Raw genomic sequence first — 27,823 nt, forward strand, 5'->3', positions numbered from 1 at the left:
TGTAATAAAACTTACTTAGTCCGTTTGCTCAACTACCCAAATTGTGTCTTGGCCTCCGACACGAGAGAACGTCACTTTGCCCGATCTTTTTTTTTGTAATAAAAGCACTAAATAAAATTACGATGTTTTATTTTACACATTTACACCATATACACATCACCGTCTTGATGTTTAAGTAACAAAACATTATCAGTATCTTTTAATTCATATTCAACATTTTTTATTTCATTCATTTTATTACAATCTTCAGTGACTTGTACTAATATATTTTCGTCGGTCTTGTTCTTCACTTGCACTCCATGTTTTGACGCCAGATGTCGCTTCAAACCTCTAACTCTTGCGTAGGTGGCGTTGCAGTGCTGGCACGGATGAGTTTCAGAGCGAACGTGTGTTGAAGAAATGTGTTCTTCTAAACTTATTTTGTAGCCGAATTTTTTATTGCATATTGCGCACTGAAATGCAAAGAAATCATATTATAAATGTTAAAATAACTTTCTTTCTGTATCCGAATCTTTCACGACTTAATTACAGGATGGAGGTACATAAAATTCGTCATAGCTTTACACTCGTAGAGAAGGCAAATATCGTTTTACTGAAGTAATATTAATAATTCAGAAGATTAACGACTAAACACAAAAACACCCTTTAACATGACATTATTCTGAAGTATCGTGCTATCCTTGTCACTTTGACGTATATCGTAACTAAAGAAATATTTATAAGCTTCACTTAAAATGACGCTATTCTTCGGTATGGAGCATTACCTCAAATTTCTTAACGCCAAGATGTCTTCTCCGATGCGCGCGAAGATTACTACTAGATATACATCGTTGTGGACAAATGTCACAAGTGTACGGCCTCTCACCGGTGTGTTTTCTGTAAAATAAATATATAAATATTAATATTCAAACAAACAAACAAACTCTTCAGCTTTATAATATTAGTATAGAACAGTATCGGAGGAGAACTACGACATCCATAGCCAGTAATTGCGCTCACCGGTCGGTAAACTATCTGTGGGATAAGGAAACTTTGGCGCGGTCATTCTATAGATGGGTGACCGCAAAGTGGTAGTTGAACTGAGTGTCTCCGTGCTTCGGAGGGCACGTAAAAGTTCGGTCTCGATTGTTATCAATTCAGATAAGTCGTTAGCTACGTCAAAGGCCTAAGGCTTGAACTACTTTGACGCTAGGTTGACCACTAACCATAAGATCATTATTATTTTATATTTTTATTTATTTGTAAAAACAGATTTTAAATGCATGCATTATAATCCACAGCATCGGTAAAGCAGTCCCAATCAATTTAAAAATATTGATGACCAAGTGAGGGTAGACGTAGAAAATCGCGCCACAAGGAGACGATGCTTAGCATCTACGTCAGTAAGCGCGTGACCACGGTCGATGTAATACGATCGAAACGTCGGGTAGCAAAGGTATCGTTATCTTTGAAATATTTGTCGCGAATACGACCCGTAGTGAATTTGATAATAAAGAGAAAAGTAGTGACAAAGTCAATCAATATTTATCTCAAAACTAAAGAATTTAATAATCAACATAAATAAAAGTTTTTTTTAAGTTTGTAACTGTCATGTCGGCTTGAGCTCGTGGCTTAGTTAACAACAGCCGCACGGATCGATCTCTGAGGTTCAGCCATGCTTGCTAAGGCTGATCTATGGATGGGTGACCATCTTATACATATCGAGTTCCGTATATACATAACTGTCGGGACAAATTTTCTATCAAATTCCCACGGGAGTGGAATCTACGGGATAAAATTGTACTATACATGGCCAGTCAGCTAGTAAATAGTTATAAGTACCTAATATGCATAGTGAGTGATGATCGTTGTGTGGCTTTGAAGTCACAGTGCGGGCACTGATGTCGTTTGACTCCCGTGTGAGTGAACTTGTGCTTGTATAAGTAATCCTGCCGCGAGAAGATACGACCACACACCTGAAACATCAAATGTAAGTCAAATTTAATAATTAATTACTTAATTGATAAACTACGTTAGAAGACTGGACAATAAAATTTCGAGTTAGATTTGCGTACAAAAGGTTCTGTACCATTATTTATAAAAAAACAGCATATAAATCTATTGTATGGGTGCTCCTTAAATATTATTTTATCCTGTTTTCAGTACTTTTGTAATAGCAGCAGCAACAGAAATACATAAAGCCTAAGAGAAAATTTCAACTGTCTAGATATCATTTTTCATGAAATATAGCCTAGTGGCAGACAGACAGAATAGTTACAATAATATGGCAGGAGCCCTAAAAAGGGTTGGAGTGCAAAAAAGCAAATGGAGTGCAAGGCGACTAGGACTTCTCAAAAATTTTCTAAAATGTTATAAATTGTGATTCTTTTGAGAGATAGATATCGATATACTTATTTGTATCTTTTTTTTTCTTCAAAGGATTTCAGCTAGTGCATTTTGCAACTGGAACTAGGGGTATATAAAAAATATCAAATTATTTTTTTTAAACTTTTGACAACAAAAGATGAAGACAGTCCGTATTTGAGGATAATTTACATAGTAGTAATTAATATTTTCAGGGATAAAAAATATTGAAATGTATATTATAGCAATGTACCAAATTTCATTCAAGTCCGTCCAGAAGACATTTCATGAAAGAGTAACCAACATACATCCATCTATATTCTATACTTAGAAACTTGGATTTATTTATATTAATAGGATTAGAGTAAATATATTGTAATAGAATCTGGTATTGTTTAGAAATTAAATTGTTGAGTATATAGTAAAGTTTAAACATAATACAAATTTTATACATTATGCAATTAGAGCAGCAGCAAATAAAGTAAAATATACTAACATCACAAACATATTTTTTCTCTTTAGAATGTTCACTCAAAACATGAGCATTTAACAACTCATTAGTTTTAAACCTCTTTTCACATTTACTACACTTAAATAAATGTTCTGGCAACTCCGTCAATGTGTTGTGTCTATGGTCTCGCAAATGTCTCTCATAAATACAGCGTTTTGGCAAATATCTATCACAAAAATTACACTTGTAACCATCTTTTAAACCTTTACAGAAGTTAACTTCATGACTGAGCCTGCGTTTTTTACTTTTAAATCTTTTTTCACAACCATAACATTTAAACTGTGTTCCGCCATTCTCTATGCCATGTAGTTCACTATTATGAGCGGATAAAACCTCTTTACTCTTTAAATCTATGCAGCAAATATCACAGGAAGTTGACGAACGCCTTTGTGAATACTTTTTCCTGAATTTAGAATGTGTTATTATAGCTTTTTCTATTTCGGGTTCGTATGCAGTAGTTTCATCCAAAAAGTCGTCGCTTTTATCGAAATCTTCGTCGATAACTTCATCTTTCACAGATATAAGGTCTAATTCTTTGATTTTCAGCTCGTAAGGACCTTTAGACAATATTTCGCGAAGCTTTTCATCAGACTCCCGACAAAACTTTTTGTATGAATAAAACCGTTTTATCTCGTTGCAACAACTTTCACATAGTTTACTAGGATTCATATTACTTAGATCTATGTCTAAGAAGTCTTTAATAACATCTGCTACCAATGTTTCTTCGTCATTTTCGATAAATTCTTGAAATAAATCTGTTACGGCATTTCTGTTCCAACACAGTCTACAAACATCGTCTTGTAAAAAATAATCGTATGTATAGACGTCGTCATCGATTACGACTTCTTGCCAATGCATTTTTCACTCAAAAACACGGATTATTTGATGAAAATAACACGAAAACAGTTTTGTTTTTTGTTGTGAATACCAATTGTCAGATGTGACATAAAAAAGCTTATAAATGATATTATTATAAAACCCGTGGGTTATACTGGAAAGATTTCAGAAAACGTCGATTACCAAAAAAATGATTTAATTTTATTTTCTTTTTAAACTACACGACTGAATTAATCTCCAGAACCTAGTCTGATTAGTCGTTAAAAATAACAAGGAAAACATAGACACATTATTACTATAAGTAGCCACTGTATTTAAAGTTAGCTAGTTGCTAGATATTTAGACACGCTAGTTTAGTAATCGTGATTAATTTATTTAACGCTATTTTATTGGTTTCCTGGCATAGTTTGATCCACATTCGGGCATGTTCTCTGTAGGTTGGCAATGTTGGCACCACTGCTTTCATTCATTTCAATGACGTGAAGCGCCATCTGGTGTCAATAGATTTCAGAAACTTATCAAGCACGGCCCGTGAAGCTAACCTACAATATTGTAGTCAGTTTGCACGTGTCGGCTCATTGTTTGTGCGTATCTATTTTAATTTACAAACAATAGTAATTATTACTCAATCAAATTGCCCTACATATCGTGTTGGATGCGCATAGTGCTTAGTTTTACCAGAGGAAACAAGTTTTTACTCAAAAATGACCGAAGTACTGCAACCCGGCGGCGAGGTGTTTTCTGAAAAGAAAAAGAAAAAAGTCAAGGAGAGCAAGGACCAAGTGACTCTTGGACAGTTTCAAAAGCTCGGAGATTTCAAAATAGAGCCTTCCGAGAGCGTCAGTAAGCTAGATACAGCGTATTGGCCATTGTTATTGAAAAACTTTGACAGACTCAATGTGCGTACTAACCACTACACGCCGCTGCCATTCGGTCACTCGCCACTAAAACGCCCAATCTCGGAATATATCAAAGCTGGATTCATCAATGTCGACAAACCGAGCAACCCAAGCTCCCACGAGGTAGTTTCATGGATAAAACGTATACTAAAAGTTGAAAAAACAGGCCACTCGGGCACGTTGGATCCTAAAGTGACAGGTTGTCTTATCGTGTGCATTGACCGCGCTACACGCCTGGTAAAATCACAGCAGAATGCAGGAAAGGAGTATGTCGCAGTGTTTAATTTACATTCAGCAGTTGAAAATGTTACAAAAGTTACCCAGGGCCTGGAGAAGTTGCGAGGAGCTCTGTTCCAGCGACCCCCCCTGATTTCAGCGGTTAAACGTCAACTTCGTGTCCGCTCTGTATATGACAGTAAACTCCTTGACTTTGATGCTGAACGTAACATTGGTGTGTTCTGGGTGAGCTGCGAAGCAGGCTCATACATCCGTACCATGTGTGTCCATCTTGGACTCATGCTTGGAGTAGGTGGCCAGATGATTGAGCTTAGAAGAGTACGATCAGGCATCCAAGGAGAGAAAGAAGGCATGGTGACCATGCATGACATATTAGATGCACAATGGGCTTACGAAAACCACAAAGATGAGACATACTTACGCAGAGTTATCAAACCATTGGAAGGCTTATTAATAGGACATAAGAGAATATTTATCAAGGACAGTGCTGTAAACGCAGTCTGTTACGGTGCTAAAGTCCTTCTCCCAGGTATCCTTAGGTACGATGATGGAATTGAAATTGACCAGGAAATTGTTATTGTTACTACTAAAGGAGAAGCTGTTGCTTTAGCTATTGCGTTAATGACCACATCAACTATGGCATCCTGCGATCACGGGGTAGCTGCGAAACTGAAAAGAGTAATCATGGAGAGAGACACATATCCTAGAAAATGGGGCTTAGGACCGAAAGCTTCACAGAAGAAACAGCTAATCTCGACAGGAAAGCTAGATAAGTTTGGTAAACCTAATGAAAATACACCGTCGGAATGGTTGAACAGTTATGTGGACTACAAAGGGCCGGCAGACCAACAGAATGGTGATGACGATGGTGGTAGAAAGAGAACGGCTAGTACGGCAAATGCTGACGATCCTAATAACTCTGTAGAAGTTAAGTCTGAGAAGAAAAAGAAGAAGAAGAAGAGGGATAGTGAAGCACCAGAAGCCACGTGAGTTTTTATTTATTATTTAGTTTGATACTTTTCAGGTTCAAATGACACACAATGTTTGTAAACACTAACTGACCTAGCACTTATTGGTCTTCCGAACTTCAAGCCAGATAACTATAACTTTTTCTATCCCTTCAGCAATCATTATCATATTTAATTTTCAGCCAATACAAATTGAATTGTTTAGTAAGACCATCCTTTTATATTTCACTTCTTCCATTGATGAAAAGTTCTTTAAAATCCATTCAGTCCTTTTTGATTTAATAACATAAATTCCTTTTGATGAGATTTTGTTTCATAATATGAAGTGATAATATATTCATAAATATTTACTACTAATAAGGGTACATATACCCAAGTTGATCAGTTTTATCAATTTCAATCCACTTTAAAACTATAGGTACATAATAGAAAAAATCAAAATCACTATTATCAAGTTTTGTTTAAGATTCTATTTACATATTTATTAATATTCATATATTATTATTACTTCTGATTAATTTTATTATAATGTATAGAATATAACATTTTGATATAAATTTTAAAGCAACACATTAAATATTCATTCCTTTATTCTTAAAATAAACAATGTCCTAATTACAATGCATACAGTGATTCTGTGTCTGTACCTTGGATTGTAACTAAAATAACAACAAAAGGAGGTCAACAAACTTTACTGATAACATTGTCTTGTCAGGAAACAAAGATGGAAAATATATTTATAAATAAACATAGGTTTGTGATGATGATCAAAATTGTTGTTATATAAAAATCATAATGGAAAATGATTTAAATTAAAAAAGTGTGTTTAATTTTGTCATTTGCATTTAATAGTGTTTAACATAACAATATATGTTATTTTTGAGGTTATAAAAGAGTAATTTTGGAGGTATTCTTGTGCAACTATAGACAATACTAAAGTTTATATTTTTCTTTTCCAGGGAGGATGGTTCAGGCGACGCCACAATGGAGGCGGATGTCACACAAGAAGCCGATGCCGACACGTCGCGTAAAGAGAAGAAAAAAAAGAAAAAGAAGGACAGGGACCAAGAGAGAGCAGATGAATAAAATAATATAGTCCACTAATAAAAATTTACCTAAGTTGAGAATTTTAATTAAGCTAACTAAATTTCATAACAGCTGCTTTTTTTAGTGCCTTTGCCAGCATAGTGTACTACAAATTCACTAAAAAAAGTACAAAGGATTGGCTGTAAATTAGCAAGTGAATTGATTTATAATCTGTGTGATGAATCAGTTATCTATGGTGTATGAGCATCAAGCCTTGTTAAAAGTTAAGTTTGCTTCCATGATGGTTGAAATATTATGTTGAGTCTGTTTACATATCTCAAATGGAGAAATAGTTGTGTAGTTTACAATATGGTGTCACATATACGACTTTTATATTAATTCATTGTAATAGCAGGGGTATTTAGCACTATTCTTTTCAAACAACCTCAATGTATGTTACTTGTTGAAAAACATAATTATATTATGTTTTAGCTTTTTGTATTCAGTCTTACATACCTTGACAACCAAACTGGCTTAGGCGAAATGTACTCGAAATCTTTTCTAAAATGATATTCAAATATCAAGCCGGAGAAAAATAAGATCATAGTTTACGCTAGCAAGTAAGTTGATCGTTAAAAATAAAGTAATTTTCATATATTTTTTATATTTTAATACGGGTTTTCACTATTAGCCATTAGCATTTTGTGACCCCGTGCACGTTTCCTGATGTCTAGAGATGTCTATTTTCCATTCATAGAATAGATTTTCATTATATAATATTTACCGAGGTTTTCGCGCGCTTTTACCTGTCAAAAATGAGAAGCATAAAAATGGCGGTATGTTGTCTATAAAAAATGAAAACTATTATCAATACATACAATGTTAATTAAATAAATAGCGTTTTAAGAGATGTTTCCTAAAAGCGTTAATTGTTCTTGGCGGAATTGAAGATGCCTTTGATTTTAAGGGTAAGCCTTAATTTTGTACAAAAGTAAAACTTGTATTTTTCAGTTAGTGTTACCGGTGCCAGTAACCCGTAATTTTATAATTAAAATGAAGTTTTTGTGTAGGCATCTATGTGATCGTGAGCGAAGCTTAGTTCATATATTTAGGTGTAAGTTCTATTTGTCTATAGTCTAGTTTTAAGTAAGGTTTTAACAAGATATGTGTTGGTTAATCAACATTAAATCTATACACTTATATTGATGGTTTTATTATACTACTTTTACACGTTAACCTTCTCTCGTTGATCTCGTTCAGATAATGATTTTATAGATAATAACATATTGAGTAAATAATACCACCTGTCCAAATAGTAACTTCGATAAATATATTATGTATATCAGTACTCTTTAACTGTGCTTAACTTGTAACTCTCCCGCTGAAAATTTGGCTAGGAAACGTAAATCATAGGTCTATCAAATTAGCCATCACTTTCTTCAACTCGCATGTTGTTATAGGTGTTCAACAGTAACTATTCTAATAATAATCATTTTGTATGGAAATCATCATGTTTCGCCGTTACAGTTAAGAAATGGTCAAATTCTATTTACGAACGGCCTAAAAATATCTTGTAGCCGACTGTGAGAGTACTAAAATAGATAGGTATCGTTTTATTATAAAAGCGTCAGTTCTTGACTATTCTTGAGTGACTCTATGGCGCGGCCGATAGAGTATCCGACTGACAAGCGAGAGGTCTCGGGTTCCATACGAGTACTTTACTACTACTTTTTGTTTTTCAATTTATAATATTTTTCTCAATAGCAGTCCGCAGTTTGGTAACATGTCCGGTAAATGCTAAAAGACTCGACCCCTATTACATGGGACTATCATTATTAATGGCGAATCGCGTGTGTATTTCATTAATTTCTGCATACATTTTTATTTTAAGATTATGCCGGGATGCTTCTTAAAAACAGTGTAACGATCACATTTGAATACCTGTTGCTCAATAACATAAATTAGTACCTATACTTATACCTACTGTGTAATGACTGTCTAGCTTACGTTACAAACAAATGACGTATTGGCCAGATTCTGTTATGATTATTATCTAGAAACTGCATAGATAATATCAGATCATTGACTTTGCTATGTAAACAATGAAAGTCATCGATCGGATAAAGTTTACAATGCACTTTCAAAACAACGTGATGTTACACACACATTCGCTTTAAAGTCACACACAAGACAGACCGACAGACTTGTATGGCCTATTGGCCAAAATCAGCCATAGAAAGGATTCCGCGCGTCATAAGCTCAGTAACCCTCTTTGAATGTGAAGATTACAGCCCCTCTTTTAAAACGAAGTAGAAGTAGGTATCATTCTCAAAAGTCTTTTATGTACTTGTTGTTTTCTACTAAGCAAACATGCCTTAGGATTGAGTATACATAAATACTGGTAATAAAAAGAAGATACATTTTATGTTTGACTCTAATATAATATTAGAATTTAAAAATTATTTTAATTGAGGACTTCAAACTATGCTATAGTAGTAATAAGATATTTGTACGCGTATCCAAACTAATATGCAGTTTAGCCAACCTAAGAAAACAAAAAAGCAGTTGTCTTGTCGTTGTCACTTATTTGTCAAAGTTGTCACCTGTCACTAAAGGAAGCTAAAGCGTGTTTTTATTTTAGTTTTGGAATTTTCCAATTATTTGATAGTAAATACAAGAAAATGGCAGGTGTATTATTCGAAGATATATTTAACGTGAAGGACATAGACCCTGAAGGGAAGAAATTCGACCGTGTTAGTAGACTACACTGCGAATCTGAGTCGTTTAAAATGGACCTTATTTTGGACGTAAATTCTTGGATTTATCCTATGGAACTTGGTGATAAGTTCCGTTTGGTGCTTGCTACGACTCTCAGAGAGAACGGCTACCCTGACGGAGGAGAGTGGAACCCTCTAGAAACGGAGGGAAACCGCGCCGACAGCTTCGAGTATGTCATGTCTGGAAAAGTTTATAGGTTAGTATCATGAACTTTAAAAAGTGCTTCTGATGGGTAAATGGTCAAATTTTGAAATAAATTCTACAAGCAAAGAGTAACACGGTGCAACCTACCCCATATTTTATTCGCCCAAGTTATTCAAATAAAGTTTTATTCTAAAAAAAATTTCAAATAGTAGCTAGACTTCATAAACTCCTTCAAGTAGTCTCATCATCCTTTTGCTATGTAAATTCGTAGCAAAGTCTAGCAATTCTATGGTTTGAAAAACCTGGAGTATCTATTAGCAGTTTTATAACTAAAAAGTGTTTTTTTTTCTGATAAATTACAGTTACAGTAGTAGTTGTCATGTATTTATTGATTGATATTTTATTTTGTAGAATGTCATCAAACTCCATTTGATTTAATTGCAAAATGTATCAGATGTGCTTCGGCTACATCTTTGTGTAAATTTATTCAGAAATGTCATTGATATTCAATCTCTGTTACCAGGATAGAAGGAGATGAGGCAGCAATGGAGCCAGCCTCTCGTCTCTCAGCATACGTGTCTTTCGGCGGCCTACTGATGCGGTTACAAGGCGACGCCAACAACTTGCACGGCTTCGAAGTAGACCAACACATGTATCTGCTCATGAAGAAACTAGCGTTTTAAGTTTATATACTGTAAGGTTATTGATAAGATTAAAGTATATTTTAATTCAGGAAGTTTTTTAATTTCCCCTGTTTTGATTGTTTTTAAAGAGTAATGATTAATTATTCATAAATGAAAGAAATCTTGTGGGGTGTTGTCTAGTTGACGAATGTTATAACAGCGCCATCTATTGGCGCATGATGGAAAATAAAGATTAGCGCAATTTTCTATTCGTTGATAGATGGCGTTACTTGTATCTTAGGACGATCTAATGAACTTAAATCGCATTAATTTTGTAAAAAAAAACAGCATTCGAGCCTAGGCACAAGATGAATAATCGATTTAAATCGGATGGCAGGTAGGACACAGGAAATATAGTTAAAAAGATTTCTCTTTGACAACGAATCATATTCTTATAAGAACGGAACCTGCGACATTCAAATTCATTACAAAAAGGTGCATTAAATTATATTAATTTTATACTATCACATATCTTTCTAACCCTAAAAAACAAATAGGCGTGATAATAAGTATCACACGCTTCATTTGTTCCATATTCCCAAAAACAGCAGGGCGCTAAATAATGACGTGAGCTGCCATTTTGTTGGTGTCACCTTTTTATTACTAGATGGCGCTTTCCCAAGACCACCGCTGTGATTTCAGCCATTGATTCATTGCCGCAGGGGTTTCTCATTATAACAAAACAAGGGATCTTTTTGTTTAATGAGGCGAATCATTTAATATTTGTAGGTGGCGGAAGGATTTTAGAAACTACGGATTAGATACTTGACAATAGTCAAATCAGCTACTCATTGTGAAATGTCAATAACACATTTTGTTAAAGTTAAGTTGGAATCAAATGAGTGCCTAATTTAATTGAATATAGCCACAAGCACGGAAGTATAATAATAAACAAGAGATGAGTGCGCGAGATAGAGATGGAACAACGATTTGTCCTTCCGTTCCGTCGTTGGTTTTCACAAGATGTATTTCCGTTGCCGCTATAAACAACAAAACAATATTAAAAACAATAAAGTATTAAGGGACCCCCTTAATATTTTATTGTTTTCAATTTTATTTAGTTCAATATATGTTTTTTCTCGTATTCTTTTGCTCAATATTAATTTTCTATGAAAGATTATGGAACCCTTCCTCCATGAGTCCGACTCATACTTGGCTAGTTATAGGTATCTATCCGATTTCCAACCACCCTCAAAAGAAACTTAGCTCAGCTTCTAATCTTAAAGTCTTTTAAGTCAAAAGCCAAACATATTTTCTATCCCATTAGTTCAAATTAACGAGTATTTCACTAGAACAGTGCACAGAACAATGCGCAACGCTCGTTAACGCCACGTGCGCCCCGCGTGATGTCGTCTGATCACTGGGTTCACTTTGATTGTGATTGTGGAAGATGTTTCTTTTACTTTAACGCTTTTTGGAATGGGATTGCATTGTAGTCAGCTGTTAAATAGTCTTGACTGAGCAGCCTCGCGAAACAATATCTAGGTCTCTTTTCTTTCAGACCGAAATGAGCGGGACCGAGATATTGACTCGAAAAGCTGCTCGCTCAGTTAGGACCCGGCTAATCAGGAAGAACAAGGTATTTATGAACTCACAGCTAATTTCAATTTTAAGCAAATCGCATTAAATGACTTAGAAATCGAATCCTATTATATCTACCTACCTAATCCTTACGTAATAATATTATAATGCACAAACCTGTCTATCTACGTTTTATTTATTTAACTGCACGTTTGGCGCAGTGGTTAACGCGGTCACCTCGCCGCAATAACAGTAGCGCCTCGAGTGGTGGGTTCGAATCCCACCAGGGACAAGTATTTGTGTGATGAACACGAGTATGTCATTGTGTTCTTAGCCTGGATGTCAACTTATCTATATTTAGAAGTAGGCATATATAAGTATGTTTATCACTATCAGTTATTTGGTTACCATAGTAGGTACAAGCTCTGCTTAGTTTAGAGTCAAATGACTGTGTATGAGTTGTCCAATAATACTTATTAATTTATTTAATTATTTTCGCGACAAAACCATGATCCATTTAAGTATTTCAGTAATTAAAAGCGGAAAAAGCCGAAGACCCGGAATCAAGCTTATTTTCCTTCAGAAATCAATACCATTTCCCCACATACACGCGAGTAGAACCGTGCTGGTCATCTAGTGTTAAACATCAGCCATAAAGATACTAAAACCTTTATTTTCTCTTTCAACAACAGTATCAAACAACGCACAGACACTGTCTATAAATCTAGCTGTATTATAGAGGTGTCCCCGCTAGAGGGGTGACGCGGAATTAGTCCAATTTGCGACGAAATGGCGCCCGCTAACGACCCAGTAATTATAGCAACTCGTTAAATGTTACAATGTTCTCTTATTAATAAGGTTTTACTACGAATATATAAATGTCAAATATGGAATGACATTTGTATGAAAGGCGTATTTTTTTTTTATTGGATTATCGATGATAATAAGTAGGCATCTATTGACTTCGGTTTTAAAAATTAATAATTTGTACTGTTCTTCTTTCAGGCGACTGTATTTCATTCTATCTCTTTAAAATCTTTAAAATTCAGGTAATAAAATGAAAAAAGGTCCAACTGCTGAAAAATATTTATTTACGAATAAAATACATTGTTTGTGGTAATCTTAACAAGTTAATTTGTGAATTTACGTATGAAATAATAATATAATTTAAACATACAATTTTATTTCAGACTTAAATATTAAGTATTCAGAATTCAAAAATTATGGAATTTTAATACCACCTAATAATAGTCAGAGAGCTAGAATAAAAACATTTTCTATATTTTGTTCTAAAAAAATGAATACTTAATTCTTAACTTATGTATTTTTAACGACAAACAAAGTCATTGTCAGAATACATAGATAGGAATATGTAGGGTATGTAGTTTGGTTTTTGTGTACTAATCTTTATAGTAAAAATGATAATGATATCATACTTATAGGTATTGCCGTTTTCGTAATTGACCTTTAAAGATTTCCATTTATTCCATAAAAGGAATCAGGAATAGTACAAGTTTTGTTGACCTTTTTTCTATGTATAAATAAACAAACAGATTTTCTTTAACCTGCTGAATAATATATCCAATAATACAATGTTATAGGTAAAACTGTAAAACTTTTATTTAGGTATTTACGATTAGCGAGATTCTTAATGATACCAAAAATATTTCAACAATGCAAACAATAAATTAAACAATAATTACTGCCTCAACTCTTAAAAAACCACTTTAAATTTAAAACCAATGACTTTTAACACCTAATCTTTTAATCCAAACAAAATGCATTTTGAACAATTCAAAAAATTAAAAAATCACCGGACATTTGTATTATAGAACGGATTTTAACGGCGCCCATTGGTTGAAAACTGTCCAATCAGCGCGCGGCTTACAAAGAGGCGGGAAGAGGCAAACGTCAAACCAGTTTTTTTTAAGAACCAGTTTCGCTTGTTTTGTTTAGTCTGTGGCGGAGTAATCGCGTCTGAGTTATGACAAACGCGATTTTTATATAAAATTAATGGAGATCTTGTATATAAAATGCTGTATATTTAATAGAATATCGATTTGATGAGCCATTGTGAATTTTTATTATGTATTTTGTATGAGAACTGATTATAGAGGCTGATTTCTTGAGTTCCTTTGTTCCGTAATAGTATGAGCTTACCTGTGACGTCACATTAAAGCTTTTTTCACATTTTCTATAAGTATAAATACTATAGGTACAGTAGATACACATTATGACCTTATTAGACCATGAATGCAATATAATCAAATAAGATTCTTTACCAACAAACACTTATTGACTCTAATTAGTAATTAGAAACCTTTTCCCAATTATTTCTACCTTAATAGAGAAATCGGATATGGCAGCTTTGAAAAGTATTTTTATTGATCTTCGGACTTGCAATTAATCACTGATATATCGCTTTGAAATATGTATAAAAGTATTTAAAACATTCATGTATAGAAACCTTTCTTTCTCCACAATTTTGAACAAAGAAATTATAATGTACTGCAAAACTGAAAACTCTAAAGCTCCCAACTTATCTATAAAATGCTAACATCTGCAAAATCCATGTCAAAATAATTCATTGCGTTGTTATCGCACACCTCAGCCGGGATTATGTCCCCTCTCTCTCTATCCCTCGGGATGAGAGGGAGCCAACGCTTGTACTTGTCAGTCAACCGGCGACAACCGCCCGAAGATAACGTATCGACAAAAAAACGTGTTTATTTTATTAATTTACTAATTACTTATTAAAAAATAAATAATGACAATTTAAAAAACAATGTTGGATTAAAAAGTGTGGTTCCAAAAAAAAATATAGTGCAGTAATGAGGTTTCGTTTTTTAAATTTGGAATTGGAAAATGGTGGTATTGTTTGTATTTAGTTTTGTGAAGTGATTTTAAATGAAGTAATGTTAATTGGTTTCGTGTTCTTGTTGGATTCCTGTAAGGTAATTATTTTAAACTAATTTGATTGGTTTTTCTAACAGGCTGGTTAAATGTAAGTTATTATGAGACTAATTAAAAAGATTTATATTAATGTCACATTTGAATATAGAACTAAGTATTTAATTAGCAACGAATAAAAACAAAATGAAAATAATAAAATATCGATAGATAAAAAAATGTCTAAAAAATATTTATGACAAACTCTTTGACTATAAATTACTTTTTACCATTTTTTTTTTAAATTATACGTGAAACTTTTTTATTTTGTAATATTTTCAATATGTAGGTAATATTTTTTCTTCAATCAAGTAATTATTAATTGAAGAATAATCTTACGTGTATATAATCTTAATATTTGGTAATAAACAGCTTTTAAAATATGGATACTTACCTACTTATAAATGCATTACCTACCCAGCGAAAAGCGCTGGTCGCGAGTTTTGTAAGCGTGCTTTCTAACTATAAACTTATGCGTTGAATTCTTATATCTAACAAGGAGCTGAAATATTCCGTCTAGATCAGTATTTTACCGGAGTCAGAAAGTGGAGGTCACACGGATCCTTGCTTTGAAACGAAAGCCGTCGGTCCTGCGTCTGACTTCTAGCTGGTTAATATCATCCCACCGGTATATAAGAGTGGGTACAGAGATTACACCCATTTGTCTACCTTTTTGGGTATTGTGCAGTCATTTAGACACTGTAAACAATTTTCAGCCAGTTCATTCAATAAAATAATTCACGTCAAATAAGAGTAATGTCGTTTTCTTTTTCAAAATCGCCTTTTATTAAGCTTGGGTACTGTCGCATACTTCGCACGTTCGCAAGCTCTAAGATATTAAGATTATTTCAATCATGCTGCTTATAAACTTCCGTCCCCTATTTCAGCCGGTTGGAGGGTTGGTTCTCTTTATAAAGGAGCCTATGTTTGATCTCACATCTTCATCTATCTCCATGCTAAATTATGACAATCTGAGTAGCAGTTTTGCCGTGAAAGCGAAACACGTGAAAGCGACACATTTAAAATACTAGCTTCCATCTGCAACTTCGTTTGTTTGGAAATATTTCCCACTGCAAAAAGCGCTCTTTGGGTTAATTATAGTATAGTCCAGTATATAGTGTGCCAGATTTCGTCAAAATTCATTCAATAGTATTATCGTGGTAGAGTAAAATACATACACTGATCCCAACAAACTGTCGCCTTTACAATATCAGTGGGTTTAGGGCTAGCTTCACGACTTATAAATAAGTGTCGGATAACCTATCCGATAGATAAAATTACAGCAAATATCGCTACTTCGGGGAAGAAAGGGCGTAAAAGCCAAAATAGCAACTTTACAGGGGAGCGAAAAAACGTTTTTTTTTTTAAATTTTAGAAAATAACTTTTTTTCCAATAGAGTTAAATTCGAATGAATTAGTGATATTTACTTGCATTTAAGTGCTCTTTAATATCAAGAAGCTTAATTTTAAGTAGACCTTATGGTTTAGAAGATAGGATGGATTTACGACCCAAAATTTTAATAAAATTGGCTTTTACACCGTCTATAAATACGTACTATAGGACGTAAATCCACAAATATCTATAATGCTAACATACTTCGTGTCGTATAAACCATCTTTAGACAGTGAAAAGGTCGTAATGACTGCACCACTTATAACAATTATCGTGAGTAAACCTACAATTATTATAATTTTGTAAGATTTAATGTGGTGAATATTGAAATTAAGGTGCATAGAAGCTCAAAATAATAGCATAATAATTATTATTATCTGATTTATCATAGTTCTATATTACAAAATTTATTATAACGAATTAGGTTACCTACCTGTTAAGTTAAATGCACACGATTCATGAATAGTGAAACAAAAGAAAAGATTTAATTGAATTTAACTTTGATTATTTTCATTAATTTAAATTTTAAGTTAACCGTGATAAATAATTACTATCATCTAATAAAAAGTAAGAAAACGAAACAAAAAACAGAAAAGGAAATAGAAAAAAAAGAAGATTACTAATTATTGTCAATTTGATTTGATTTATGAATGAATAAAACTGATTTGCATCTTAACTAAATTTATTTACTTAATACACCAATACCTACCTAGTAGAATAAATTACAACCATTATTTTATACTATTTTATCAATTTTCGTTAATTTATACGTAATAAATATTGTATTTACGACCAAATATTCTTTCATACTATGGTGATACGCCCTCATTAATTTGAAATAATTAAATAATGTCATATACGTCAATTTTTTTTAATAAAAATGGTTTTGGTGAGAAAAAAATCATGGGGGTAAAAGCCATTTTTTTGGGAATATCGAAATTTTAAATATACAGATCGATAGAGCGTCGAAAACTAAACAAAGTTGCATTATTAACTCATTTTGGCCAAAAGTGGCTTTTACGCCCTTTCTTCCCCGAAGTAGCGATATATGAAAATCGCTGTCAAATTTCTAATACAAAATGGGTTGGGGAATCAAACTCCGGACTACTATGTGATGGATTGAACTTGAGACTCGAACCGAAAACCTCTGGATGGGACTGTAGAATCGAACTCCGCACTTCGTGATTGTAACCTCTTTGTCCACAAGAGTCAGTTACATTGTAGTACAAATAAGTAAATATTTAGTATTTGACCGTGAGCAGTTTGTTGTCACACTGCCATTAGACCTACACCTATAATTGAACTTGGCTTCTTACTTTTAAAGTAAGTTGCCTGGAATTTTTAACCTCGTGATTTCGCGTAGACTATATTAATATGATCTTTAATTTTGAGTCAACCTGGGTAACTTTGAATCATTTGGGTAACATTGACAGTGGGAATATGAACTAATTTCGATTATTTTTTCATATGAAACCAACACAATTGATAAAAGTTTGCAAAACTAAAACAAAAACCTTTATCAATTGTGTTGGTTTCATAACAAAAAATAATCGAAACTAGTTCATATTCCCACTGTCAATGTTACCCAAATTATTCAAAGATACCCAAATTGACCTTACATGAATCAATTTAACCCATTAATATCCCACTGCTGGGTAAGGGTCTCCCGGAATGAGGGAGGCCTAACCTTGAGATGACCACGCCAGCCAAGTTTCTAGTATCACCACCACATCGACATCATCATCAGTCTAGTCTTTCTTCCAACTATGTTGGAGTCGGCTTCCAGTCTCACCTGATGCAGCTGAATACCAGTATTTTACATGGAGCGACTGCCAATAGGACTTGGGTTATACACGATACTCTTCGATAAAACTGGTTGTTAGAATTTTAAGCTTCTGACTACTGTTCACGACTGTCAAAGATCTTCGGTATCACGTATCTTAGTTGACAACTAGTGTACGTCAAATTGATGGTCACTGTTTAATACATTGCAGAAGCAGGGAGAAAACAATGTACAGCATAGTGGCTTTCAAATAGTTGTCAACTGAGATAAGCCCGCTTGTTAGACGTGATAAATAATCAAAATTATCTATATACTTTCCGGTTAAATGTAATACAGATATGGAATAGCTTTACCTCGCAAATTTTGTTAAGAAAGCTTTCCTCTCTCAACTGATTTTTGTAATAACTTAAAAAATATCCCGTGTTACCTAGGTACAATGGAACTTAAATTATAAGATTCGGCGCCTTTAGCCCTAATGTATAATTTTGTTTTTTGGTCATTGCCTTCCCCCTTAGGAAAAAGGGCATCATTATTCCTCTAATACGGAAAGTCTGTAGCGGAAAACCAGTTAGTCTAATGTTTATTAAATGATGTAAATCAAATAAGGATAAATCAGTATTTTATAGTCTTTATGACGCATCATTTCGCAAATGACGGCGCCATGTTATCTTATATCAATATTTAACTATAATAAATAAATTATCTGAACGGACAGCTGTTTGAGACATATAAATGCAAATGGCCGAAGGAAAAATCTTGCAAGCTTCTCTTATTAGAAAGAAATACTAATTATTGTAACTCTACTATTTTTTGGGTTCCTAAAAAGTAAAAACGGAACCATATTACTAATTAGCCTCCGCTGTCTGTCTGTGTCAGGCTGTATCTCATAAACCGTAATAGCTAGCAAGCTGAAATTTTCACAAATTATGTATTACTGTTGCCGCTATAACAACAAATACTGAAAATTCAAAAAATATATATTAAGGAAGGTCTCCATACGATACTTTTTCGTATTTTCTACCTGCACTTGGCCGTTTTTAACATTTAAATAACTAGCTGACCATAGCGGCCCGCCTCGTGTGTATATTCTCCATTTCAGCTGCTTATGCTTGATTCAAAGAAAATCTATAGCTGACCCCGTAACTTCAATTATTTCCATGGTAAATTCCATAAAATTGGGACCATAAAAGTGGCTTAGCCGTAAAAACACAACAAGCGAACTGACTGTATTTTTTTTTTAGATAACAGTGGTTTATTTCTTGATTATAGAAAATAGCTGTGACGTAGACGACGTTCAATTTCAGTTATTTTATGCTATCTTTCAGGGATTTAGCCGCTTAATCTTAGGAGCTACTGTACTGAAACGGTAGTAGGTTTGCTAATTTAACAACCATCTGAAATTCACAGCAAGAATATAGTTTGAATGAAAGTCATGCAACATTTTATGAAAAAGGTGTGATCATTTAAAATGGCCACACGTACCTACAGTTTAAAAAAATCTACTTTATACATAACTCAGGTACCGAAAAGATGTTCTGACAAAAACCCGGGTTTCTACATAGCCCATCAAAGGGACACTCATCCGGACATCCCTCGACAATGCAAAATAACAAATAAATTTTCACGAACAATCACCACACCACTTGCAGCCCTTAAAAAAACGAGCATCAATTAAATCGACAAACAGTGTAAAACGCCGAACAAACACAACCTTAGGGCCCTTAAATCCAGTAGGGCGCGCCGGAGATAGGGCACGTATCCAAAACGCTCTCTGATTGGCCGAGACCCTCCCCAACCACCCCCCATTCGACCAATCACGAACGTTCTCAACCCCTACGCTACTACCGGGTGGGGTAAAAAAATATTTGTCGTTCTAAAACGTTTGAATTTCGATTGATTCGTTCGATTTTTTTTTTGGATAGCGGCTCTTTTGTCTATGGTTATTAAAAAAAAACGCTTCCGGTGTCGTTGATAAGGTCTTGTCTATGGTTGTTGTATTTGTGGGATAAATATTTATTGATATTTATGAGTTTAGTGATTTTTAGAGTATGTTACCGGATGTTAACATATTCGATAAAGGGAAAGTCAATATGGAAAATGCTTTTAGTTTTATATCTTCACCATTCATTCATCGGTACATTTAAAGTTTTCTTTATTTCCTTGGTAAAACTTCGTGATGCAACCTTTCATGCCTGAGAGTTCTTTAGAACAGTTCTTGAAGGCAAAGTCCCCGCACTTACCAGCGTGGTGGACTCAAGGCCTAACATCTTCCTCATTACGGGAGGAGACCCTTGCCCAGCAGTGGGACGTTAATGGGTTAAATTTATTTTATTTTGAATTAAGATATTTTCCCTACATTTCTCTCGGTTGAGTCATGAAGAAGGAAATATTCTCAGCTTTCCTACAACCAGTCTTTAACTCAGAAAAATAAATTCAAATATTTATGTCCACAATAAATCCGCTACATTTTTAAACTGAAACGTCAGTCGGCCATTGCTTCCCGCCAATAATTCGACACGTCACATATTATTAACGGCCGTTAACCGAACAAAGAACAAAAGCTATTCGAATATCGAACGCTCACAAACGAACGAGAGCTTTGTTTTTTTTTGACATTCGAAACTGTTTTGACGTTTGGTTTAAAAAAATATAAGCACTAAGGAGGTTTTATTAGGTATTTGTTGGTTATTTTATAGGAGCTGACGTTTTGAATTGTTACATGATATTTCTTTGTTATAAATCTAATCGATAGTCGAGTGGTTAAATTTGCGCCTCCCACGCAAGTGGTTGAAGGTTCGTACCTACCCGAGGCAACACACCAATGACTTTTCCAAGTTATATGTGTATTAGAAATAATTATCATTTGTTCCAACAGTGAAGGAAAACACTTAAGTAGAATATTGCCCCATTTTCATACAATAAAATATGAATTCATTTTTAACAAATAATTAGGTAAAAAGTATACATTTCTTTTTCTTATTTTGAATTAAACAAACCGACGGTGCATGCCTGAGAGTTCTTTAGAACAGTTCTTGAAGGTATGCAAAGTCCCCAACCCGCAGTTGGCCAGCGTGGTGGACTAAAGACTAACATAAGTAATTATAGACTTATCAGATTCCCTCGAATATATAGAAAGGTATAGTTTGCTGTCCGTTTTCCCCTTTCCTTACGGAACCCTAAAAATAGTAAAACACAGTGACAAACGACTTACAACTAAATAAATAATGTCAAGGCTGAAAATTGAGCTGCGTTACGTAATTCGTGCTTGTAACCTACTGACATTGGTACACTTTGAAATTTGACAGATTCACTATATTTTTAGTACTTACTTACTTACAGTTTTGTGTTACTGTTAGAGTGGGAATTTTGACTTCTGTATAACTTTCTAGATTTGGTTAAAAGCTACTATAGGTGCCGCCAAACAACTTGAACAATTTCGCTACATGTTAGTGAACGATTTTTAGGTCAGTTTAGGTATAATCGTTTTGCGCAAAGGCGAGGGCGTTTCAGCTTCGACCACTCGAATGGTATAACAGCCAACCAAGTGTCCTCTGCACTGGGTCTACATTCTGTTTACTTTCTAATACAGCAAATTATGTTCAAGTTGTTTGGCGACGTCTATACTACTACTACTATAAGGTTTGCTACGCCTATATTCGGTACAGCATTAATCGGCCTAGTCGGGCGGCAAAACTGAATATATGTAGACGACAAATATGATAATAGCTCGGCTAATACGCGATATAAAGATAATTTATAGCCGGTAGCACTCAGGGATAATGCGACACGTTAGTGAATGAATTTTCAAAATCGGTTCAGTAGTTACAGAGGTTACCCCCTACATACAAACTTACACATTTTACCTCTTTATAGTCTTATATATAAATTTTCTATGTCACAATGTTAGTTACCGAACTCCTCCGAAACGGCTTGACCGATTCTCATAAAATTTTGTTGAGCATATTGAGTAGGTCTGAGAATCAGACAACGTCTATTTTCATACCCCTAAGTGACACTATTTTTTTTTATATGGCAAAATACGTTTGCCGGGTCAGCTAGTATTAGTATAGATTAAGCTCAATTTTATCCACTATAGGCCTGCTCCATGCTGCATCACTTCTACAATCTTACCTACTACAAGTCTGTCACAGAACTCTGGTCATTTAACAAAACGTCTATATTCGCAGTTATACCACGACGCGCATATTTGCGCACTCAGCGTAAACCCTATTGAGGTCACATACCCACGGCTTATTACTTGCCATTTAACAACGCATACCACACACGTATAATCACGGAAAATCTCATTCTAGGTCAATGACGATATTAATGCTTTATTGTATGGCATGATTTCTCTCAAAATAATGCCTAATTATACCACTTCCTCCAACGATGAAGGGCAACATCGTGATGCAACCTTACATGCCTGATGCCCGGTTTCTGAGGTACATTTAGCGGTAGTTTATCTATTCAAACTGTCATGTTTATATCAGCTTAAACGCTATTGAATAGATAAACTACCGCTAAATGTACCTCAGAAACCGGGTAACTCCCTCTTTTTTTAAGTTATCGAATACTAAGTAGTTTTCACCCGGACAGAAATGTGTGATACTTTTAGGCCCGGGAATTCGATTTGAAAAGATTTCCCGGGCCTCTCTCTTATCGTATGGTCAATCTAGTGTCAAAGTTGTTCAAGCCGCCCGAAAGCCTTTGACATGGCTTAACGACTGTTATCTTAGTAGCGTCTAAACTAATATAAAAAATGCTATTGAATAGATAAACTACCGCTAAATGTACTCAGAAACCGGAGGTAAGTCTATCAAATTCTTGCGAATCGCGTGAATTATAATTTCAATAAAAAAGTAATAGTCGTCCATACGGCGCCACTAATCTATACTAATATTATAAATCTTCAAATAATCTGACTCAAGTGCTTATTTTCGTGCGTTGAGTACAGATTAAACATTAAATTTACTTAATCTATTGCAAGAGGTCGCGTGGACGTGTTTTGATTGTATACTTAGGGGTACGCGGTTCTAATCCCGTGAAATTTTGTTTTGAAATAAATTATAATCGTAATCGTGGGACAGAATAGTATTGCAAGGCATTTTTTTAAGATTCTACTGAATATTAGCTTGCCATAGCGAAAAAATTTATAATTACAATAAATCTATATTGTGACAACTGTTTAAATTAAATAATATAATAAATTTAACCCACTACTGTCCCACTGCTGGGCAAGGGTCTCCTCCCGTAATGAGGGAGGGTTTAGGCCTTGAGTCCACCACGCTGGCCAAGTGCGGGTTGGGGACTTTGCATGCTGCCCTCAATAAATGTATTAAACAAATTTTAGGCATGCAAGGTTTCCTCACGATGTTTTCCTTCACCGTTGGAGCATGTGATAATTATTTCTAATAATGTTGTTACTGACTGTTTAAATTGTCCATGTTAAAATGGTTTCCGCCCCTATTAACCCACAGTTAGAATAGATTTATGAAATTGAGAAAATGCTAAGAAAAGTCACTTTTGTCTATTGCCCAGTAATGGGACAGCAATGGTTTTCTTTCAATATGAAAATAATTCAGTTATCAGTTCATCCTAAATGTGAGCATTTAAATGACTCCATCGTGCTAATTGCACATCTTACGGAGTAAGTGGCAGTTGCAAGCAGGCTGTACAACTTTTACGGCTAAACTGCATCGTATTTCATAAAATTCAAAAAAGTATTAATTAATTAAAAAAGGCTTTCACCCAATTTTTACTAGGTTCATAAATAATGATAACTATACTGAACCCGAACTTAAAAGTGTTATTCGCTCTGTGCCGATTAAAAACGCAAATAAAAGGTTGCTAAAAATATCAGAGTCGTGTGTCATATGTTTGTATATCTGTCTCGATCTTTTAAAAGGAATTTATAGAGATGGGTGTATATTCGCTTGTTTCTTTTGATGGGCTCTCATCATAAGTACTTTATAAATAAATTAACATTACTATATTTTTTTCTCGGCTTTTTTTACAAAACAAATGATTTGTTTGGTATCAGTGAAATAAATATATTTTACTAAGAATGTTACTGAGTGATTGCTGTACAACGCACAGCCGAAACTACTTTGGTTTATCTATTAAATGGCACCTAAACTCATATAAAAAAACGCTATTGAATAGATAAACTACCGCTAAATGTACTCAGAAACCGGGCATAAGAGAGGATTTTCGATAAATCTAATCCGAAAGAGGTAAAAAAGAGGAAAAGTCTTCTATATGAAAGATCAGCTATATTTTTTTCCTGAAAACGGGAACACTAAAAACCACATGAGCGACCGCTAGTTACATATGCACGTAATTTAAAAAAAACACAAATTATTTGAGTACTTTTTGTCAAAAATAAAAAAAAATAGTACCATAAAGTTGGTATTTCGTTTGCCGTCGGAACGAACATAGATTGTATAAATAGATAGAGTGTCATCACGGGCGGGGCGAGCGAGGCCACGCCTTTCAACAGATAATATACTATTATCATACTATAACGTGTTTCTTTACATTTTACTGCTTTTAGGGAACTTTATTTTGCATTAAAAATTCGTTTTTGAATAGCTTAACTCTACTTTAGAAACTACAAAATATTTTTTTGATATTTCGTTTATTTGAGTATATAAATTAGTTTTTTTCTTGTTAAATTAACCTCGCACTTGGTCAGCGTGATGGACTCAAGGCCTAAACCCTCCCTCATTACGGGAGGAGACCCTTGCCCAGCAGTGGGACAGTAATGGGTATTTTTTTAGGTACTTATAGATTTTTTACGTCTAATTAAATATTAAGAGCTGAATATATGCTTGAATCGAAATTACGTAGAGTATTCGGGCTCAAAATAAAATAAATTAGGACTAGCCAAACATACTTGCTACAAGCTTTGAAAGCCTGCTTTTCCTTCACTTACAATATTACGTGGAAAACCGTACTCTGCTACATAAAATACAAAAATAGAACACTCAAAGGTGTCACCAAAAATAATTTCCTTTGCCTCAGTCAGCCATTTTGATAACCCTCTCAATTCAAATTCCGAACATCGAATCCATCCTACAAAATTATAATATTTCGGTTCATTGTAAAACCAACTTTAAACTCTTAACAATAAAGTCGTCTTTTACTTGAAATATTTTGCTAATAGTTTAGTGTTCGTGACAGGGACAATGCGAGTGGGTGTTTTTTGATGTAATGATCGCTTTCCCACGCACTGTTGGAACATTTTGGGTTCTTTTAAAAGTCGTTTTCGGTTATTTAAATGTTAGCGGGTGGTTTGGTGAGAAAAATATGAATGAAATAAAACAATAGGTTTTGTTTGGATATTTAGATGTATGACGTGGTAATTGTGACTACTGTCATTGTGCTGGGTAATGTGGGTTCGATTCCCGCTTGCTATTAATATTATGTGTGATTTACAGATCGTTCAGTGTCTGAAAATATTTTGTAACTATGTTTGAGTTATGTATGTATGTAAAATCTTAATATCGTCCTGGCCGATTCGGCTACAGCGGCCAGTTACATTGAAACTAGCCAACTGTGCAGGACTTCGTTTATAGAGTCGTCGTGTGTGCTCAATACACAAGTACACTCTCTATTCCTTCATTCTCATATTCCGGTGGGACGGCTAAGCCGACACGACCAGTGAGAGGCTGACCCGGGATTTGAACCTGAGACACTACCCACCGCGCCACAAAGGCAGTTAGATGTAAAATCTTAGTGGGAGTTCGTCACGTTTTTGCTCGTCAAAAAAAAGCCATCATTCAGATATAGATATCTATGATGAAAAGAACTAGGGAAAAGGCAAGACTTTTATATGTACTTATGTAAAATTTGATAAGCTTTAAAAAAAATGGCCAAACTTTATTCTTGGAAAAAGTCACGTCCAAAACTTTAATCTTTTACATCTGCTTTTCCATTTACAACGGAAAATGCCATATAACAGATCAATTAATCATTGTACTACAACTTCTGCAAAACCCTTCTCAAAACCAATATCACATTTCGTACAAATTACAATAGAAAATGTGTAAAACATTAATTTTATTTAACAGCAACACCGCCGCCATTGTCTCAGCTGTCAAAAGACGCGGGAAAAATATCGTCATCGTATCACATCATAATACGGCACAGGCATTCGCCGTCACGTCCTCTAGAATCGATACTCGGCCTCTTTTGTATAGAAATCTTTATTTATTATGCCCTGCTTTAAATACTGTGAATTAATAAACGGATGCTAGGGAGGGGACGTTATGGTAATGTCGGGATTTTACGATTGGATTAGTGTTGTGCTGTACACTATTGTTCGTATTAGTGTTCCGGTTTTTATGTTTTATTGCGAGATTGTCATTTGGCATATTGTATATAAATTAGTTATGTAATGTTCTATGTAATGGACGTTTGAATCACCGTGGGCGGGACTTTGACAATACGCTAAAACATTTTTATTGGCTTCATTATGAACGATGATTTAACTATAAAATTGTTATCATTCTATGAGGAAAGGTAAAAGCTTGGATATTTTTCTGCATACCCGTATTTTTACCCAGTCTATCACTGAATCTTACTGCAGTTGATTTCACACACTGATCGTATTTAAGCATTTAAAAATATTCAACGTTAATGAAAACCGTAATTTGTAAAAACTCTTATTCTATAATGAATTATATCTGTTGATATTGCCGCTATCACTGCGCCGGAAGATCGTGAGTTCGATTTCTAGTAAGGCAAAAAAATTGTATTAGACGTTTACAAAAGGTCATAAGCGTCATAAAAATTCAATTCTTAGTGCGTGAGATGTGTTCCTTTAAAAAGAATATGTTCAGGAAGTAAAGCCAATCTCCAAAATTACAAGTAAGTACCTACTTAATATACACGCAGGCGTATTTAATTAATTACTTGGCGGGGATGATGCTTTAACAAAATAACATACCGCGAAATGGAGTTACCTTAGGAAAAATCGGATTAATTTGATTATAGAGATACATAAAAAGCTATTTCAGTTTTCAGTTTTTCGGTTCTTGGTACTAAATATCGCTACGAATAAAATTATAGCATTTCTGATAATAGTGTAATAATTAACCTTAAATATCCCATTTCTTTTCATTTAAAGTAACCCCTGTATTTAAAAGTAACCCAGTTTTACCTATACACAAAAAAGTAATTTCATATTTTACCCTTATTTTGCTTTAAACATTGCCTGGTGTTCACAAGTTCCAAAAATCTAAAGATTTTCGTTCTCCTTTTACCAGTGACAGGTTTGACTTTGTGTTAATCATTAGCACATTCTATCACCTTATTTATAACGGGATGGAAAGAGACAACAAATTAGACTGGAATATAATCCTTTACCCGTATAAAAGGTAGAATAATAGATAGGTACCAGAGTTTTAAGGTCTTTATAACTGGAAAATTAGTTATATTTGCGCTCCACCTAACCTATTATATTGGGTGTTTGTTCCATTTGATACTTACGTACATATATGTACCATCACGCTTGTTTTACCCGAAGGTGTAGACAGAGATGTATAAACTAAGTATATCCTTTCCCATAAGTTTCGCTATATATGTATAATAAATTTTAGTACCACGAAATAGGGAGCGAGCCTATTGTCACATGCTTGCCAAACTCCAGGCTACTTAATAAATATTTTAAAAATAAAAATTAAGGAAGACAAATAGCACTTTGGTAAACTCGGGAATCGATCCTAAAACCTTGTAGTCGTATACA

General features: G+C 34.2%; 4 protein-coding genes across 5 annotated transcripts in view; 3 read left to right on the plus strand and 1 right to left on the minus strand.

Annotated features, from left to right (window-relative positions):
• Positions 1–119: 119 nt before the first annotated feature.
• LOC142985290 (uncharacterized) lies at positions 120–3,785 on the minus strand. The gene is made up of 4 exons (XM_076133377.1): positions 2,840–3,785; positions 1,822–1,955; positions 765–876; positions 120–452 (listed from the first exon to the last, which is right to left on the minus strand). The coding sequence occupies exons 1-4, from the start codon at positions 3,710–3,712 to the stop codon at positions 141–143; spliced, it is 1,431 nt and encodes a 476-aa protein (XP_075989492.1). The 5' UTR covers positions 3,713–3,785; the 3' UTR covers positions 120–140.
• The window catches only part of sim (bHLH transcription factor single-minded), a 59,612-nt gene continuing 33,656 nt past the window's right edge, over positions 1,868–27,823 (plus strand). Inside the window, exon 1 of one of the 2 annotated variants that reach the window (XM_076133375.1) lies at positions 1,868–1,969. The gene's annotated coding sequence lies outside the window, so the exon portion shown is untranslated. Of the gene's footprint in view, positions 1,970–14,647; positions 14,902–27,823 lie in introns of those variants that run through there. The other variant, XM_076133372.1, reaches the window with a different exon arrangement.
• On the plus strand, positions 4,189–8,023 carry Nop60B (dyskerin pseudouridine synthase 1 Nop60B). The gene is made up of 2 exons (XM_076132928.1): positions 4,189–5,813; positions 6,755–8,023. The coding sequence occupies exons 1-2, from the start codon at positions 4,396–4,398 to the stop codon at positions 6,879–6,881; spliced, it is 1,545 nt and encodes a 514-aa protein (XP_075989043.1). The 5' UTR covers positions 4,189–4,395; the 3' UTR covers positions 6,882–8,023.
• Polr2H (DNA-directed RNA polymerases I, II, and III subunit Rpb8) lies at positions 9,399–10,475 on the plus strand. Its single transcript, XM_076132929.1, has 2 exons — positions 9,399–9,795; positions 10,267–10,475. The coding sequence occupies exons 1-2, from the start codon at positions 9,503–9,505 to the stop codon at positions 10,424–10,426; spliced, it is 453 nt and encodes a 150-aa protein (XP_075989044.1). The 5' UTR covers positions 9,399–9,502; the 3' UTR covers positions 10,427–10,475.

The sequence above is a fragment of the Anticarsia gemmatalis genome, chromosome 29 (genome assembly GCF_050436995.1).
Source record: "Anticarsia gemmatalis isolate Benzon Research Colony breed Stoneville strain chromosome 29, ilAntGemm2 primary, whole genome shotgun sequence".
NCBI classification, from domain to species: domain Eukaryota; kingdom Metazoa; phylum Arthropoda; class Insecta; order Lepidoptera; family Erebidae; genus Anticarsia; species Anticarsia gemmatalis.

Excerpts from the sequence above, each read along its gene's own strand:
- LOC142985290 (XM_076133377.1), bottom strand. The coding sequence starts at position 3,712 with ATGCATTGGCAAGAAGTCGTAATCGATGACGACGTCTATACATACGAT. Across the intron at positions 1,956-2,839 it reads AGAAAAAATATGTTTGTGAT|GTGTGTGGTCGTATCTTCTC; the intron begins GTTAGTATATTT and ends TTGATGTTTCAG. Across the intron at positions 453-764 it reads TTGGCGTTAAGAAATTTGAG|TGCGCAATATGCAATAAAAA; the intron begins GTAATGCTCCAT and ends TTTGCATTTCAG.
- Nop60B (XM_076132928.1), top strand. The coding sequence starts at position 4,396 with ATGACCGAAGTACTGCAACCCGGCGGCGAGGTGTTTTCTGAAAAGAAA. Across the intron at positions 5,814-6,754 it reads AGTGAAGCACCAGAAGCCAC|GGAGGATGGTTCAGGCGACG; the intron begins GTGAGTTTTTAT and ends TTTCTTTTCCAG.
- Polr2H (XM_076132929.1), top strand. The coding sequence starts at position 9,503 with ATGGCAGGTGTATTATTCGAAGATATATTTAACGTGAAGGACATAGAC. Across the intron at positions 9,796-10,266 it reads ATGTCTGGAAAAGTTTATAG|GATAGAAGGAGATGAGGCAG; the intron begins GTTAGTATCATG and ends CTCTGTTACCAG.